Here is a 17,500-nt window from a genome sequence, read left to right as displayed (position 1 = left end):
GTTTCTGCTGGACAACAAAGGGGCACCTTTTCTTTTTTCTCTTCTTCTGTCAGACGGCGAAGGAGTTCTACCTGAAGACCACGGAGCCCTCCCGCAAGATAGCCCTCTGGGGGCCCCTGGGTGCGTACCTGGAGGGCGTGGCCGAGGTGTTCGAGACCAGCAGCAGCCTCGGCCTATCGGAGGAGAGGTTACTCAACGAGGGCTTTGGCCTGCTGCTCCCCGCCTGCCGCCAGTCAGACCTCAGCTCCGCCCTGGGCTTCCTGCAGACCGTCCTCACACAGCTACGGTGAGGCCATGGAGACACACACACACACAGACACACACAGACACACACAGACACACACACACAGACACACACACACACAGACACACACACACACACACACACACACACAGAGACACACACACACACACACACACACACACAGAGACACACACACACACACACACACATACACACAGAGACACACACACACACAGAGACACACACACACACACACACACACACAAACACATAGAGACACACACACACACACACACACACACAGACACACAGACACACACACACACACACACACACACACACACAAACATAAAAATGCCCCAACACACTTTCATATACAAACAGGCAGACAGACACAGAGTGAGACAGGCAGACAGACAGTCAGTCAGAGAGACAGTCAGACAGACAGGCAGACACAGTCAAACAGTCAGTCAGAGAGACAGACAGACACATTCAGAGTGAGACAGACAGAGAGACACAGTCAGAGTGAGACAGACAGACAGAGACAGACAGACACAGTCAGACAGTCAGACAGACAGACGGACACAGTCAGTCAGAGAGGCAGACAGACACAGTCAGAGTGAGACAGACAGATAGACACAGACAGACAGACAGTCAGAGTGAGACAGACAGATAGACACAGACAGACAGACAGTCAAAGTGAGACAAACAGACAGTCAAAGTGAGACAGACAGACAGACATCAAACAGAGTGGCTTGCTCTTAGTAATGCTCCTAAGCCCCTATCAGTGGTGGTGTCAGGCTGCATCAGAGAGGTCCCCCCCCCCTTACTCACCCACCACACCGCATTGACCGCCACAAAGGCAGGATTGTGCTGCTGTCCCCCGTCTCCCAGGTAAGCCCATCACCCCTCCCATTGTGTGAAGCTTTTAGGATGTTCGTGTCCGAGAAGACTGTGTGTTCTCAATAACCTACCTGCTTCACAAACAGGCAGAAAAAGCACTTAAAAAAAGAGAATTCCTATGCTGTGCCGGCGCCCCCCGTCCTTTGTGCGGTGTGAAGTCTCCGTGCTTGTGGGGAGGTCGGGGGGTGGGGGGCTGGTCTCTCAAGAGGCCCTCCGGCCCCCCGGTCACCTCTACCAGGTGCTGGCAGAGGCCTGAGTAGAGTTAGCCCCCCCCCCCCCCCCCCCCCCCCGTCCTCTAGGGACTTGTCCCCCGTCCCCCCATACCCCCGTCACCATGGGGACTGCAGTGGCGAGGTCAGGGTGGGGTCGTGGCGTGGATGGGGGGGGACTGCGGAGTGACACCGTAGTGGAGAGACGGCGTCAGGGAGAGAGAGAGAGAGAGAGAGAGAGAGAGAGAGAGAGAGAGGCGGAGAGGGAGAGTTCACCTGCGGGACACGGGTGTGTGTTACATGGACGACCCCAGCCAGAGGTCAGGGTGAGTCAGGGTGAGACAGACAGGTGTGTGTCTGGGGAGAGGAGAGGGAGACAGGTGAGACAGACATGTGAGACAGACAGGTGTGTGTCTGGGGGGAGGACAAGCGTCAGGAGAGTAGCTTTTAAATTAGTTTTGGTGTGCATGAACCAGATTCGCTCCCTGAATTATACTCTGATAATGTAAGCCATCATACTCCACACCTGTGTATAGCCCCCCCTCCAGACCCTCTCTCCCCCCCCCCCCCCACACACACACACACACATACACACACCACCAACGGTAAGTGTGCTCTCTCTCTCCCCCCGTAACGCAACATTATCTTTTCGCTAATTCCCCAAACTTCTCCGTCTCAGATCTATTCTCCATTCCCCCGTCCCGCCGAATTATGTTTAATTCTCCCTCCTTGGCAGAACCTGGTATCTGGGTGATGAATGCGTTGCCTGTGACACAATTAACAGATAATTATGTGGTCCCTGCAAATGTTCGCCTCGCCGTCATTAACGCAGTTAAGAACAGAGTGGAATAGGCACACATTAAGAGAGTTATCCCCTACCAGGAGCTGAGACGGAGGGAGGGGAAGGACGGAAGGGACGGACCACTCACACACACACACACACACACACACACACACACACACCACCAACGCTAAGTGTGCTCTCTCTCTTCCCGTAACGCAGCATTATTTTTCCGCTAATTCGCCAAACTTCTCCATCTCAGATCTAGGGGGGTCGAAGGTCACATTTACACATTAATGACCCATGAGAGAGAAGGAGAGAGAGTGAGAGAGAGAGAGGAAAAGAAAGAGAAAGAGAAAGAGAGATGTAGAGACGGAGGGAGACAGAAAAATAAAGAAAAAATAATGAGAGAAATCCCCCAGAGGAGGCTGTGTTATGGCCGAGATCACGTTGACCCATTTAAGAAAAATAAAGAAGCACTCTCGAAAATCTGTCCCGCCGAATTATGTTTAATTCTCCCTCCTTGGCAGAACCTGGTATCTGGGTGATGAATGCGTTGCCTGTGACACAATTAACATATAATTATGTGGTCCCTGCAAATGTTCGCCTCGCCGTCATTAACGCAGTTAAGAGCAGAGTGGAATGGAAGGACGGAAGGGATGGATCACACACACACACACACACACACACACGCCAAAACGCCACCACGGCAACATGCCAGTCTGCCCAGGCCAGCGGCCAAATCGGCTGCCTAATTCCTCACATTAGATTCTTTCCCATGATCCTGTGCGTGGGGGCTGGAGACCCCTGTGTCTCCATGGTGCTGGGCGCCGTATTTGTTTGGGGGTGGGAGGGGGGGGTGGTACGGTGGGGTGGGGGGCGTCATTAATCCAGATCTCCTTGGTTGATTAAGTTCTCTCCATCTCTGTCGAGCCACAGTTCTTGTTTGTCACCTCCTCTTGTCACTGAGCCACGCACACACTCAAACTCACACTCTCTCTCTCGCTCTCTCTCTCAGAGCAGGGGATGGCTGTGTCACTCTTAAGGCTAGGATGCCATGGTTGTTTTTCCTGTAAATATCAAGCCTCATTTGAAGAATGTAGATGTGTTTAAGGTAGAAAAACAAACAATTATCCATTTGAGGTAGAAGGCTGAGGCAGTGTGTTTGTGTATTGTGGGGGGACTGTGGGGGACTCGAGTGTAGATTATTGTGTGTGTGTGTGTGTGTGTGGGGGGGGGGGGGGGTGCAATATTGTGTTGCTTATTGTGCACATGTGTGTGTTGTTCGATGCTGCAGTTGGGGGAGGGGTTAAGTGGGGTCTCTAATGGCCTCAAATTGTGTGTGTGTGTGTGCGTGTGTGTGTGTGTGCGTGTGTGCGCGTGTGTGTCGGAGGATTAAGTGGGGTCTCTGACGATGTCTTGTACAATGAGGGTTGATGTGTGTGAAAGGCCCATTCCGCCGCAGTAACGAGGCTAATGAATTCAGACTCTAATCGATTGTCTCAGCTCTCTCTGGATTAGATGCAACCTTGCTGGAAGGCTCCGACCGAGGTGTGTGTGTGTGTGTGTGTGTGTGTGTGTGTGTGTGTGTGTGTGTGTGTGTGTGTGTGCGTGTGTGAGTGTGTGTGTGTGCGTGTGTGTGTGTGTGCGTGTGTGTGTGTGCGTGCGTGCGTGTATGGTGTGCGTGTGTATGAGACGAGCGGGGGGGAGGTGGGGGAGGCTCGGGGGGGATGGGGGGGTGGTGCTCACCTCTTCCGCCCCCGCCACCCCCCTCCCCCCCCCCCCCATCCCAGCGTACGGGGGGACAGGGGGGATCATCTCCAGTCTAAATGAGATTACAGCTCCTTCAGCTGCTTATCTGGGTTAATGCCAGGCGCTGTGGGGCTAGGGCCAGACAGACACACACACACACACACATACACACACACACACACACACACTCACTCACAGCAGCCAAACCCCAGCCTCAGTCTGTGTACAGGGGATCAACGTGCTTCGTTTCAGCCCATGCCTCTGCCCTGCTCTACCCCGCACCACCGCACGCTCTAATCCCCCCAGAGAGAGACCAGAGAGGGAGAGAGAGAGAGGAACAGAGGGAGAAGGAGAGAAAGTGAAAGAGAGGAAGAATGGAAAAGAAAAAGGGATTTGGGAAGAGACAGATGTGGAGAGGTGGTGTGAAGGAGGGGAGGACACCGAGTTCTGAGATTCCATTGAATAATGATTTTGTGTGTCTGTGCGTGTGTGTGTATGTGTGTATGTGCGTGTGTCTTTTCGTGTGTGTGTGTGTGTATGTGTGTCTGTGCGTGTGTGTCTGTGCGTGTGTGTCTGTGTGTGTGTGTCTGTGTGTCTGTCTCCCCTCTCCCTTACAGGAGGGTCCACCAGCGCTGTGTCCAGTCTGCCCCGCCTGCGGCCCGGCCTCCCTCTGCCAGCGTGGGTAGAGAGCGCCACCTAGCGGTGGCAGCAGCGCTGTGGGCACACTTCTACCCTTTCCTCCGCAGCCTGCGCCTCTCCCAGACCCCCCCAGCCCAGCTGGCCGACGCTGCAGCAGGTCAGACACTCACAGGGAGGGAGGGAGGGAGGGAGGGAGAGTAGGGGGGGGTGGAAGGATTCAGGCTTGGAGAGAAAAAGAGAGTTGGCTAGTTAGAATGATGGGAGAGACGGATGGAGAGCAAAAGAGTGTGAGGGAATGTGGTATTGTGGGAAAGAGCGAGAGAGAGAGAGAGAGAGAGAGAGTGAGTGAGTGAAAGACGGGGAGGGGGTGGGGGCGTGGGGGGCGGGAGTAGTGAGTCTGACAAGGATAAACAGAGAGAAAGGTGCAGAGGAAGGGGGTTGACTTCACTGCTGTCAGCAGTCAAGACTCCGAAGTTTGGTTTGCTTTTTTGGCATCCGCTCTATGTAGGTGGTTCATAAACTAACTTGTTTATTCAGCACAAAATGCTCTCTCTCTCCCTCTCTCTTTCTCTCTCTCTCTCTCTCTCTCTCTCTCTCTCTCTCTCTCTCTCTCTCTCTAGTTAGTTCTCTTACTTTCAGCTCACTTCTGTTTCTTTGTCTCTGTCTGTCTTCTCCATATGTTTAAAGGACCACAGCACACTGTTTTGCTGTCCTGGCTTTTCTTGAGGAAAAAAATAAATCTTACCCAAAGAACAGATGCACATGGAGTGTCATTCACGGAGCTATTTGAGACCATGAGGACAGATGTATCTAGGGCTTGACAAACAGGCTAGCCACGTCACACGTCAGACCTCTATAGATTTGATTTGATTGGGATTCCCATTAGCTGATGCAAAACATCAGCTACTCTTACTGGGGTCCACACAAAACATATACCAATGAAGCAACTATGTGAAATGTCATACGTCACGGCACGTGGGAAATCGTTCTAGGAGGAGCTAAGAAAATGTCAGTTTCTGACTTTGAGTCTTTGTGGAAACACATTGTGCATCACCAGGATGTTATCTCTCATCTAAAAAACATTTTTAAAAAACGTGTGGGCTTTTGAACATCCCTGTCTGCAGGGCTTTATATCCTTCTCCTCTACACAGGACGAGTTCTCATAGTCGCCACGTAAAAAGAGAAGAACGCTGGAGCAGTGATGTACATGTGGACTCTCTGGGCCCTATTATGCACTTCATCAATAAGACGAGGCGGTAGATCTAAACTTAAGACGTGGAGGCGTGGTCAAGGCCACTTTGCTATTATGCGTGCTGTAGTGGGCGCCTAAAACCCGGCGCTAAGCAAAGAAATTAGTCATGGGTGTGTTTTGGGCGTCTTCTCAATCAACCCAATCAGCGTGCCAGGTGCCATTCCCTTTAAGAACAGGCTGCGTTGAGTCATTAGCGCTATGCTATTATGGAAGTCCTGAGAAGGAGGTCAGCGCGCTTCTCTGCCTCTCCCTTCTGAAATAAAGCATTTATACTGTGACCGTAATTGACGTCTTGCCGTGGAGCCACGTGCGTGTTCATGTGTGCCCACATGCATGCGCAAACCGCGGAGGCGCGCTCGTGTTTCAAAACGTGCATGAAGTCTAAACTTAAGAACTTTTCAAACCACTTCTTAGCGATAGGAGCAAAGTCAGATCGCATAATAGCAGGGGCGCCTAGTGCACTTCATTAACATATGAACACTCCCACAATGAGCAATATATGCACGGGAGTTTTACGTCTTATGTGTGGGCGCCTATCGACACCTGCATAATAGCAGTAGCGCGTATGAAGCGCATAATAAGGGTGGCGGTAGGTCTTAACCTGGCGGTGCGTCTTAATTAACACTTAAGACGGCAAGTTAAGAAGTGCATAATAGGGCCCTCTCTCTTCTCTCCCAGGCTTCACTCTGCTAGCGCTGGACCTGCCCAGCTCCGCCCCCCAGGACCTCCAGCCACACCCCGTCCAGACCATCATGCAGTGCTTCGGCTGGGACGACATGCTCCACCCCCTGCTGGTGACACGCTACCTCCCCCACCTCCTTCAGAACAGGTAAGCTGCTCCAGAATGAACGAGTCCCAATGATTTTCCCGCCTTCATGCCATCTCCTAAACTCCTCAACCTCAGAGTTAAAATGAAGTTATTTTGTCCCCAAACTTCCTATTGGTCAATTCAGACACTCTCTGACTGGGAAACGTTAAGTCGGGAATTCCTAATCTTTTCTTTGTTCAGAGCAATCGTGAGTGGCACTTTAACCTAGTGTGTAGCCCACTCAGTACCGAACCCCCCCCCCCCCCCCGTGTGTGTGTGAGTATCTAACTGGACCTCTGTTCTGTTTCTCCCTTCCCTCCTCAGTGATCTGGTGTCCTGTGTGAGTTCGGGTTCCGGAGGTTCTGGGGGCAGTTCTGCCCAGGCTCTGTCCGTGAAGGCTTGGTTCCGCTGTGTTCTCCAGCAGCACGTCCACAAGAACCCAGATGGGTCGGAGAGCCGAGCAGGTACAGAACCCCAGACCCTCATACTGGTCACACTGGTCCTGGTAGGCCTAACCTAAACCAATAGAGGGGGGACCCACGACAACTCAGAACTGATCTGAGGGCAATGTCTGGGAGTATGTGTGTGATGCGTCGACATAGTCGTGTGTATGGTGTGTGTAGATGATGTGTCGACTGTGTAAGAGACCTGTAGGTAGATTGTATGACTGTCTGGTTGAGTTGGGTCATGTGGTTAAGGTCATAGGTCAACAGGTAGGTATGCATGGGTGAACCGGAGACAGAACATTTTATTTTTTACCTCTTATCACAAACTATTCAACCCACAAACCATCAGAGTAACTACGAGTAGCTACTTCATCTGTCATCATATTCATTTGAGTCTCACCCCATCTGATCTATGTCTGGACCTTACATCATGTAGCGCATCAAGCGGCTTTCAGATAGCCGACACAGACTGTGTGTGTGTGTGTGTGTGTGTGTGTGTGTGTGTGTGTGTGTGGTGTGTGTGGTGTGTGTGGTGTGTGTGGTATGTGTACGATACATTAACTTTGTGTGTGTGTGTGTTTGGTGTGGTGTGTGTGTGTGTGTGTGTGTGTGTGTGTGTGTGTATTTGGTGTGGTGTGTGTGTGTGTGTGTGTGTGTGTGTGTGTGTGTGTGTGTGTGTGATGTGATGTGATGTGTGTGTTCCAGGCAGGGCTGTGGAGGAGCAGCTGTCAGAGCTCACCAGGCTGGTCCTCAGGCTCCCTGAGGTGGACTCTCTCCTCCAGAGGGCCGCGCTGCAGCCCGGAGCCAGACAGGATCCGAGAGCTGCTCTAGAACTCTTCATTAAGGTACTGCACACACACACACACACACACACACACACACACACAGCACTTGCAGGTATACACACACACACACACACACACACACACAAGTTGTTGTGTCTTTGCACAAAACGTTAGTAACATAATCCTCAAAGCATCATGACATGGAAATATACCAACATTAAACACTGAAACAGAAGCTTGCGTTTTCATAGAAAGAAAGAAATATACCTTGGTGGTTGACTCTTCCTCTCCCTCCCCCTCCATCCCTGTCTCCTCTGCCTGAACCAGGCTGTAGGCAGGGTGTACGGTGGCCTGCAGCTCCTATCTGAGCGTTCCACCATGGTGACCCAGGCTCTGGAATACATAGGAGATGTCCTGAAACACATCAAGCCCTACCTCGTCAACAAGAGCCAGGAGGGCCTGCAGCTGGCCTACTGGGCCGTGGGTAATTAATAATAATAATTTTGCCATTTAGCAGACGCTTTTAATCCAAAGCGATTTACAATTACGAATTACAGGGACATTCCCCCTGGAGTAACTGAGGGCAAAGTGCCTTACTCAAGGGCACACTAGTAGTGGTGTGGTTTCAGGCGGGATTTGAACTCACAACCTTCCGATCACAAGTCCAACTCACTATCCACTAGACCACCACTACTGGTTCTGCAGTTGGCCTACTGGGCCGTGGGTAGACTGGTACTGTAGCTGACCTACTGGGCCGTGGGTACCATACGAACCAACTCTGTTTGGTGAACGTTGTGAACCGAGTCTCAAATCTGAAGAGCCGCTCGTTTTGTGTGTTTTTGCTTGTTTGAAAATGAACACAATCAATACTGTCATTGTTCCAATCTCCACAACCTCATTCCCTGACTCCCGCATAGAGAAGGCGCGTTACTTCTTAGAACGCACAATAACGTCTTGCTTTTTGAAGGACAAATTGTGCTGATGCCTTTTTGTCTGAATTCTTTTTCTTATCTTCTTTTTTTTCGGGGGTTGACTGAAGTCATGTCACACACAAGTTCACACTGTTTCAAGTAATCTTATTCAGCTAAGAGTGTGAAAAGGGACTGTTCACTTTGTCTCCTCAGATACACTAGGGCATTCAGTTTCTTAAATAGGCCTACTCACTGTAGCATATTGTGTTACTTTGTTTGTGGAGCAATTTACAGGCAAGCTGTTTACATTAACTTTTTAGCAGACGTTACTTTGTAACTGTTCTTTATGTGGTTGTCTGCTAATTAAGTCTGCAATTCATTATGGACATTGTCGGCAAAGCCAAGCACTCCCTGAGACTTTTTTTACTTCGCAAATGAAGAGATTCTAATCTTATTCAGAAATCATCAAAACTACGTATAATTACGTTAAAGAAATAACTCTGATTCCTCTAACCAGTTTGTCATGCATTTCTTTATTCCAACACCACACATTGTTTTATCTCCTCCCAAAAATACAAGTCGTATTTTAAACGTATATTCACTTATTATTAAGATTAATCACAGCCTATTATTGTGATTATCTTGATAAAAAAACGTTAATCGAATTACAGCACTAATATGTATAAATATATATACAGTGGGGCAAAGTATTGAACATCAACATTTTGTCCAGTAAGGCACAGAAGATGCCGTGCTGACTCTGCTTAACACTTTAGTTAACACTTAACTAAACATCTCATGCAGCCTAAATGCTATGCTAGGATTGTATTAGTGGATTTTAGCTCTGCGTTCAATTCAAACAAGGCTAGCTGATCTCGGTGTCAACAAGGGGCTAATTCTCTGGATCAGAGATTTTCTCTCTTGCCGCCCACAGAGGGTCTCTGTCAGTGGGAGCATTTCAGATATGCTCACCGTCAGCACAGGCTGCGGAAAAAGACCCCTCCGGTGAAGCTGTCTACCTGGCCCACACTAAGGCTCTTGAGTCGTGGTGTAACATTAGCCAGCTGGAAATCAATGTGGCTAAGACCAAAGAACTAATCATGTGTACCAAGCAAGATATGGAAACTGAGCCAGTTTCACTTGATGGCCAACATGTATGAGTATGTTTTCAAGAAATGTTCACAGCGACTATCTTCTGAGAAGACTCCGGGGCTTCGGGGTCAGTCAGCAGACTTTAGAGCTGGTGTACAAAACTCTCATTGAGAGTGTTTTAACTTTTCATTTTCCTGTTTGGTTCGGTCACCTGAACTGCAAACTTAAGAATAAACTCTCTCGCATTGTGTCAATGGCCCAAAAGCCCTTGACTGTACTCGACTGTACTAGAGTTCCCCTGGCAACTAGAAATCCTTCATTCCAAGTGCCATTAGCATCCTTAATTCTGCGAACTGAATTGTGACCAACAAGACGGAAGCCACAAAACATTAACTGTTTTGATGTGTTTTTAATGTGCAACCCTGTCTATGCCTGTTTGTGTTTTATGTCGTGCCGGTTGCCTTCTGGCTTCTTGTGTTGATTTTTCTGTTTGGTGAGCCGAAGACAATTTTCCGCCTTGTTGGAAAATAAAGTTATATTCAATTCAATTCAATTCAATAAATATATTTCCAATGAGCCTATTCAAGCGAAATTTGCACCAGACTTTGGTATTAACTCAAACAATCCAGACAAAAAATGTAACATTAAAGTCCATATGTAAATAAAGAAAGTTATATGTAATAAAGTGGAATGAAACAGGAAAAATGTATTGAACACAACTAACTGAAATTAAGCCTTTGTTTGTAATGACAGCTTCAAGGTGCTTTCTGTATGAAATAACTAATCGCCCGCAGTATTCAGGTGTGATTTTGGCCCATTCCTCTACACAGATTGTCTTTAAATCTTGAAGATTGCGGGGGGCCCTCTTGTGAATCTGGATCTTCAGATGCTTCCACAAATGTTCAATTGGGTTTAAGTCAGGCGATTGACTGGGCCATTCCTAACCCTAACCTAAGTTGATTCTCTTTCTCTGAAACCAATTGCGAGTTTCCTTTGCTGTATGCTTTGGATCATTGTCCTGCTCGAAGGTCCACCCACGTCTCATCCTTAGCATCCTGGTGGATGGCAGCAGGTTAATCTCAAGAATCTCTCTGTACATGGCTCCATTCATTGTTCCTTCAATGATATGAAGTCTGCCAGTACCACGAGAGGAGAAACAGCCCCACACCATGATACTTCCACCTCCAAACTTCACTGTTGGTATAGTGTTATTCGGGTGATGTGCAGTGCTATTTCCCCTCCAAACATGGTGTGTGGTGTGACAGCCAAAAAGTTCAATTTTGGTCTTATCTGACCGGAGTACATGCTCCCAGTAGTTCACTGGCTTGTCCAAATGTTGTTTGGCAAACCTTTAAACCTTTTTTTCAGTAGTGGAGTCTTGCGGGCTGAGCATGCACAGAGGCCATGGCGGTGGAGTGCATTGCCTACTGTCCTTTCTGTCACAGTTGTACCCGCTGCCTCCGAGTCTTTCTGGAGGTCTTCCCTAGTGGTCCTTGGCTCTTTGGCTACTCTTCTAAGTATCCTTCTGACTTCCTGATCAGACATTTTGCGAGGAGCTCCTGTGCGTGGCCGGTTGATGGTGGAGTGACGTTGCTTCCACTTACGGATAATGCCCCCAATGGTGCTTACTGGAAGATTCAGAAGTTGTGAAATACATCTGTAGCCAATTCCATTTTCATGTTTTCTGCAACAATCTGCAACAATCTGGTTGCGAAGGTCTTGAGACAGCTCTTTGCTTTTACCCATCATTAGATGTTTGTTGTGTGGCACCTTGGTAGCATTTTTTTTTTACTTTTATAGCCCATCAATATATTCTAACCCAGCTGACATTAATTAGCACAGATTGGAGGTAGAGTTGCCTCCTAATTAGTGATGGTTTTCAGCTGTTTCCTTGCCTTTCCTTGCTGTGGTGTACTGCTTTTTCTTGTGTGTGTTCAATACTTTTTTCCTGTTTCATTCCACTTTATTACACATAACTTTATTTACATATGACTTTAATGTTTAGATTTTTTGTCTGGATTGTTTGAGTTAATACCAAAGTCTGGTGCAAATTTAATTGGAAATACATTTACTGGACAAAATGTTGATGTGTTCAATACTTATTTCCCCCACTGTATGTATATATATATATATACGCACACACACATACACACACACACACTGAACACTTTATTAGGAACACCTGTACACTTTCTCATTCATTCAGGTGGTGTAATGGTGTGAGGAATGTTTTCTTGCCACACTTTGGGCCCGTTAATACCAATCAATCATCTCTTGAATGTCACAGACAATTTGACTATTGTTGCTGACCATGTGCATCCCTTCATGGCCACAATGTACCCATCTTCTAATGGCTACTTCCAGCATGATAATGCACCATGTCACAAAGCAAAAGTCGTCTCAAACTGGTTTCATGAACATGGCAATGAGTTCAGTGTTCTTCAGTGGCCTTGCCAGTCACCGGATCTGAATCCAATAGAACATATTTGGAATGTGGTAGAACGGCAGATTTACAGCTTGAAAGTGCACCTGATCATCATGGACCTGAATCTCAAAAGAATGTTTCCAACATCTTGTGGAATCAATGCCACGAAGAATTGAGGCTGTTTTGAGAGCAAAGGGAAGCCCAACCCAGTATTAGTATCATGTTCGTAATAAAGTGTTTAGTGAGTATATACAGTATGTCCAATTCCAGGTCTATCTTAAGCCAGGGATGTTAATCATTGGTATGTGTGTGTGTGTGTGTGTGTGTAACCTTGTATGTTCCAGGGAGCCTGGTGAAGCATTGGAGCCCCCTGCTGGCCACCTCCAAGGCACAGCAGCTGCTGTTCCGCATCGTAGACACACTCCTCCTGCCCCACTCCCTGTCTCAGCAGGACAAGGCTCTGAGGGACAGCCTGCCCCTTTACCTGCAGGTGGGACACACACTAACACAGACATGGACACACACACACACACACATATGCTCACAGACATGCATACAAACACACACACAAACACACATGCACACACGCGAGCGCACACATGCACACGCACATGCACACACACACACACACACACAGACACAGACATGGACACACACACTGACACAGACATGCACACACACACACACACTGACACAGACATGCACACACACACACACACACACACACATGGACATGGACACACACACACACACACACACATATGCTCACAGACATGCACACAAACACACACACAAACACACATGCTCACAGACATGCACCCACCCACACATACACACACACTCACACACACACACACACACACACACACACACACACTGACATGGACGGACACACTGACACAGACATGCACCCACCCACACACACACACACACACACACACAGAGACACATGCTCACAGACATGTGCTCACACACACATTATGTTCACACACACACACACACACACACTATCCCTCCAGATGGTGCCATCATCAGCTCAACCTCGCATAATAATAATAATGATGCATTTATTTTATGTAGCGCTTTCCTTAGTACTCAAAGACATGACATTCCATGGAGAGAACAAGAATACATAGATGAATAAAGAATAAAACAAAAGCACAGTCAGTAAAAAACAACAGTAAATATTAGTTAAAGATTAAACGCGAGTTTAAAAAGATGGGTTTTGAGGGATCGTTTGAAGGAGGAGAGCATGCTGGATTCCTTGATGTGTTTTGGAAGAGGGTTCCAAAGACTGGGGGCTGCAGTGGAGAAAGCCCGGTCTCCGCAGGTCCGATGTTTAGTCCTGGAGTCAGGCGGGCAGCAGAGTTCTAAACGTGTTGGAGTCTGTTGAGGACTCTGGTGGTGCACCTCCCCCCCCCACCCCCAAAGAGGAGTTGACCGCTTTGATGAGGAGCGGTCTGACTGTAGAGAGGAAGGCCTTTGCCCATGTGGATGGAATTGGGGTCCAGGGCACAGGTGGAGGTCTTCATGCCTGCAACCACCTGTCAGACGGAGTTAAACCGAAAAACATACTTGTACTTGGTCTACAGTCATTATCTCTATCTAGTCAGTGTCTCTATCAGTATTGTGATAGTTACAGAGTCATTACTGATAGTAGCCACCCCCCCCCCCTCCCTACAGGGTCTGTCTACAGCGGCGGGCGTGTCCCAGTCTCAGGGGGCGTATCTGAAGGAGCAGCTGCGCACCGTCGTCGCCAAGTACCTGGACCACTTCCTGCCGGCCGCGCCCTCCGCGGGGGCCGTAGCCAATCACCCGGTGCTGCTGGCGGCCTGCGAGGCCACGCCCAGCCCCCGGGGGGCAGCGCTGAGGAGGAGCGTCCTGCAGGTGCTCAGGTAGGAACAGGTTCACGACGGGATCAGCATGACCTTTCCCCTCGATACCGATATTAACCTTGAAGGTAAAAAAAAAAAACAGCAGAAAGCTGACCTTAGATCAGTGTCAAGGGTGTGGTATGTGATGTCACTTTCCCCCGGTTAAGGCGTGACTGAGCAGACACACCATAGCAAGTCTTAACCAGCTGACGAGCCTCAGCCTGCTCATGTGGTGATGGCGATGTCTGGGCAAACTCAAAAATGCTCCTAATCAATGTAGTTCTTCTCTTAACCTCTTCTTCTTGTGCTGCTGTGTGAAAATACTCTCCCTGGTGTGTGTGTTGTGTTGTCTGTAGTGACAACTTCCTGCAGTTCAAAGGCCACGCCCCTCCCCCCCGGCTGGCGTCAGTCCTGGCCCTCCTATTGGAGCTGCTGAGACGGAACCACGACACTGACCCCGCCCTGCTGACTGTGCCCCTGCCCTCTCTACTGCGCTGCCTGATGCTGGTCAACGAGCCGCAGGGTGAGAGACACACACACACACACAAACACACACACCAGGCCTTTACTTCTGTCCTACAGCATCCCAACTGTCCCCCACCCATAGCAACAGCACCACCTGCTAGCAGAATTAAGGACGAGTTACTTGAACAAGCTGAACTCTGTTTAAGTTGTTTCTGGTGTGTGTGTGCGTGTGTGTGACGTGTGTGTGCGTGTGTGTGTGTGTGTGTGTGTGTGTGTTCTCCACAGTGAGGAGGACAGGTACAGATGCCCTGCAGCTGGTGGTAGAGAGATGTGCTGCCACCACCGCCGCCGCTGGGGGAGGACCATGTGACCAGACTGTCGCTGCTCTGCGGTGAGACACACACACACACACACACACACACACACACACACAAGCCAACACCTCTGTGGATGACAGCCTTCACCCTGCTGACCTGCTGCATTATTTCTTTGCTTGTTGTAGTTTGTTTTTACTCAATATCTCATCTGTTATGTGTGTTCCCTGTAGTCCACCAAGTAGCATCAACTGTCAGCCTAGTAAAAGTTGGTGTGTGTGTGTGTGTGTGTGTGTGTGTGTGTGCGCGTGTGTGTGTGCGTGTGCGTGCGTGTGCGCGTGGGTGGGTGGGTGGGTGGGTGTGTGTGCGTGTGTGCGCGTGCGTGTGTGTGTGTGTCAGGTTGTTTGTGGAAGAGAATGAGGGTGTGTATGACAGGCAGGTGTACAGCGTTCTGGAGACGGTGGCGGTTCTGGATGGCCCAGCGGTGAAGGTTCTGGTCCCGGGCCTGTCGCTGAGTCTGAGGAACACGGAACACAAGAGAGGACTGGGCAAGAACACCACGCTGAGGTGTGGAAGGGGTTAAACCCGGTCTAAACCTGGACCTACCTAACACTAAGTTCATACTTAACCTGCTATTACAGTGAAGACTAAGTCATTTCTCTCCCCTCTCCCATCACTTCCCTCCCTCCCTCTCCCTCTCTCCCCCCCTCCCTCCCTCTGTCTCCCCCCCTCCCTCCCTCTGTCTCCCCCCCTCCCTACCTCTGTCTCTCTCCCTCTGACAGGAATGGGTACAGGAAGTTGCTGAGCCTACTTGGGGACAGTGGCCAGGCTGAGATGGTGAGTCTGGAGGCAGAGTGAACCCCCTCTGGAATCTCAGCACCATGATTTCTGCTGTTCCCATGTACCGCCCCGATCCTCTTCCCACCCCTCATAACTCATATCCCAGGATTAGATTACCTGACCTGGCTCCTTGTCCCCAACACCCAATATCACTGCCTGGAATTAATGTATATATTATTTGTACATAATGTATAGAAACTGTCTCTGTTTTTGGATGTATACTGATGTGTATTATACTCAAGTCTTGTATGTGTGAAAAATGTAATGAAATGTGTCTTATAATATAATAATGAAAATAAAACATGAAAATGCCTAGATTGTATCTCTGTCTCCTCATTTCACAGTCACAGTTAAGGTAGACGTGTGTGATGGAAGTCATCCTCAGATGAATACACAGCCTTCCGCTGTGCTAACGCACTGAGGTGTGAGCTCGTAGACATCACGTCACATTGAATTCTACATCCTGTGACAACTGCCAGATCAGTCCGAAAAAAAGAGGACTTCTTGATATTCTCTCACTTCTCCTCTCCTCTCCTCTCCGAATCACTGTAATCTCCACGCAATTTGTCCCTCACCGCACCCCGTCCCACTCCTGTCCTTCACAAATCATCCTTCCATCTTTCTAGCATTGTCTCGTGCGTCAGCATCGTGTGTTTCCATTCCTCATTCCGTTCAGTGCGTCCTGTCGAACAGTCCCCTGGAACAGATATTAATAGCTAATTTATAGCCTTAAGTTGAGCTTGCTTTCTTCCAAGCCCCTCAAGACACCCCACCCAACAATGTTATCGGGGGCAAGTTTGGCCTTGAGGCCCAATTATCTACTTATGAAACCCTTATAAGCTACAAATTTGTGCCTAAAGTGTAAAGCGTTTTGATTCGTTTTTCCCCCGTAAAGAGCATTGTGATGCATCCCTGTCATACAGTACACCACTGCTTTGTTACGGCTTTATTCATACAGGATAACAAAAGACATGTTCAAGTTATCTTTTTTCATGTTCCTCTTCGCCGCTAGAAGGACAGTTATTATGGGAATGCCTTTTTTTCCCGCTTATATTTGGTCAAAGTAAAACGAGACATTTTTGAAAAAATGGCAAAATACAGTGTTATAATGAGATAAAGCTTAGCTTCTCCTTTACGTTACACGTATGTAGAGTATATATACTGTATAATGTGCGCTGTATGATATCGATGGTCAGACAGACATTCGTTGAACTGTTTACCGTAAACAGTCTTAGACCCTGAGCTTGGATAGAAAATGCACACATGTATGAGAGTTACATGGGTCCACTGCACACTCGCACACACACACACACACACCCTCTGTCTCACACACACATTCTATCACACAGACACACCCTAACACACACACACACACACATTACAGTACATACAGACATGTTTCAGCAGAGAGTCTTGGGTCCGTTGGCACCATATACTATATACTCATATACATATACTATAGTACATGAGTGACAACGTGAGGACAGTTAGACAGAGAGTCCCTATACTGTAGCCCTAGAATGCCTTAGAAAAAAGATGGAGGCTTTAGATTTGACTCTAGATAGAGATCTTGCTCTCCTACAGCACAGGTATGGCAAGCTTCTGTTCTGCACCAGTTTGACTGCAGTAGCCCTCATTCAGTCTTCTAGAGAGAAAGAGAGAGAGAGAGTTCCCTCCATCAAACAGGCCAGCGGTGAGCCGTCCGCTCTGTCAGTCGGAGGGGGGGTTCCAGTTATCCTGCCCCTCCATTTGAGGAAACA

The 17,500-nt window shown here is 48.7% G+C and overlaps 2 protein-coding genes across 2 annotated transcripts in view; one reads left to right on the top strand and one right to left on the bottom strand.

Moving 5' to 3' along the window:
• mms22l (MMS22-like, DNA repair protein) overlaps positions 1-15,758 on the top strand; it is a gene marked incomplete at its 3' end in the record, with an annotated part of 25,703 nt that extends 9,945 nt beyond the window's left edge. The window contains exons 15-26 of the mRNA XM_080540336.1: positions 54-286; positions 4,507-4,685; positions 6,459-6,609; positions 6,913-7,052; positions 7,740-7,879; positions 8,147-8,303; positions 12,592-12,737; positions 13,931-14,142; positions 14,478-14,644; positions 14,872-14,977; positions 15,300-15,467; positions 15,683-15,758. Of these exons, the coding sequence (XP_080396462.1) occupies positions 54-286; positions 4,507-4,685; positions 6,459-6,609; positions 6,913-7,052; positions 7,740-7,879; positions 8,147-8,303; positions 12,592-12,737; positions 13,931-14,142; positions 14,478-14,644; positions 14,872-14,977; positions 15,300-15,467; positions 15,683-15,758 (1,875 nt within the window). The remainder of the gene's footprint in view (positions 1-53; positions 287-4,506; positions 4,686-6,458; positions 6,610-6,912; positions 7,053-7,739; positions 7,880-8,146; positions 8,304-12,591; positions 12,738-13,930; positions 14,143-14,477; positions 14,645-14,871; positions 14,978-15,299; positions 15,468-15,682) is intronic.
• A 951-nt stretch (positions 15,759-16,709) lies between these two features.
• Positions 16,710-17,500, bottom strand: part of klhl32 (kelch-like family member 32) — a gene marked incomplete at its 5' end in the record, with an annotated part of 20,035 nt that continues 19,244 nt past the window's right edge. The window contains 1 exon segment of the mRNA XM_080540049.1: positions 16,710-17,500. This exon segment is cut by the window's right edge and continues 451 nt beyond it.

The sequence above is a fragment of the Nansenia antarctica genome (genome assembly GCF_963989245.1).
Source record: "Nansenia antarctica genome assembly, chromosome: 10".
Taxonomy (NCBI): Eukaryota; Metazoa; Chordata; class Actinopteri; order Argentiniformes; family Microstomatidae; genus Nansenia; species Nansenia antarctica.
This window is presented reverse-complemented; position numbering and strand designations above follow the sequence as displayed.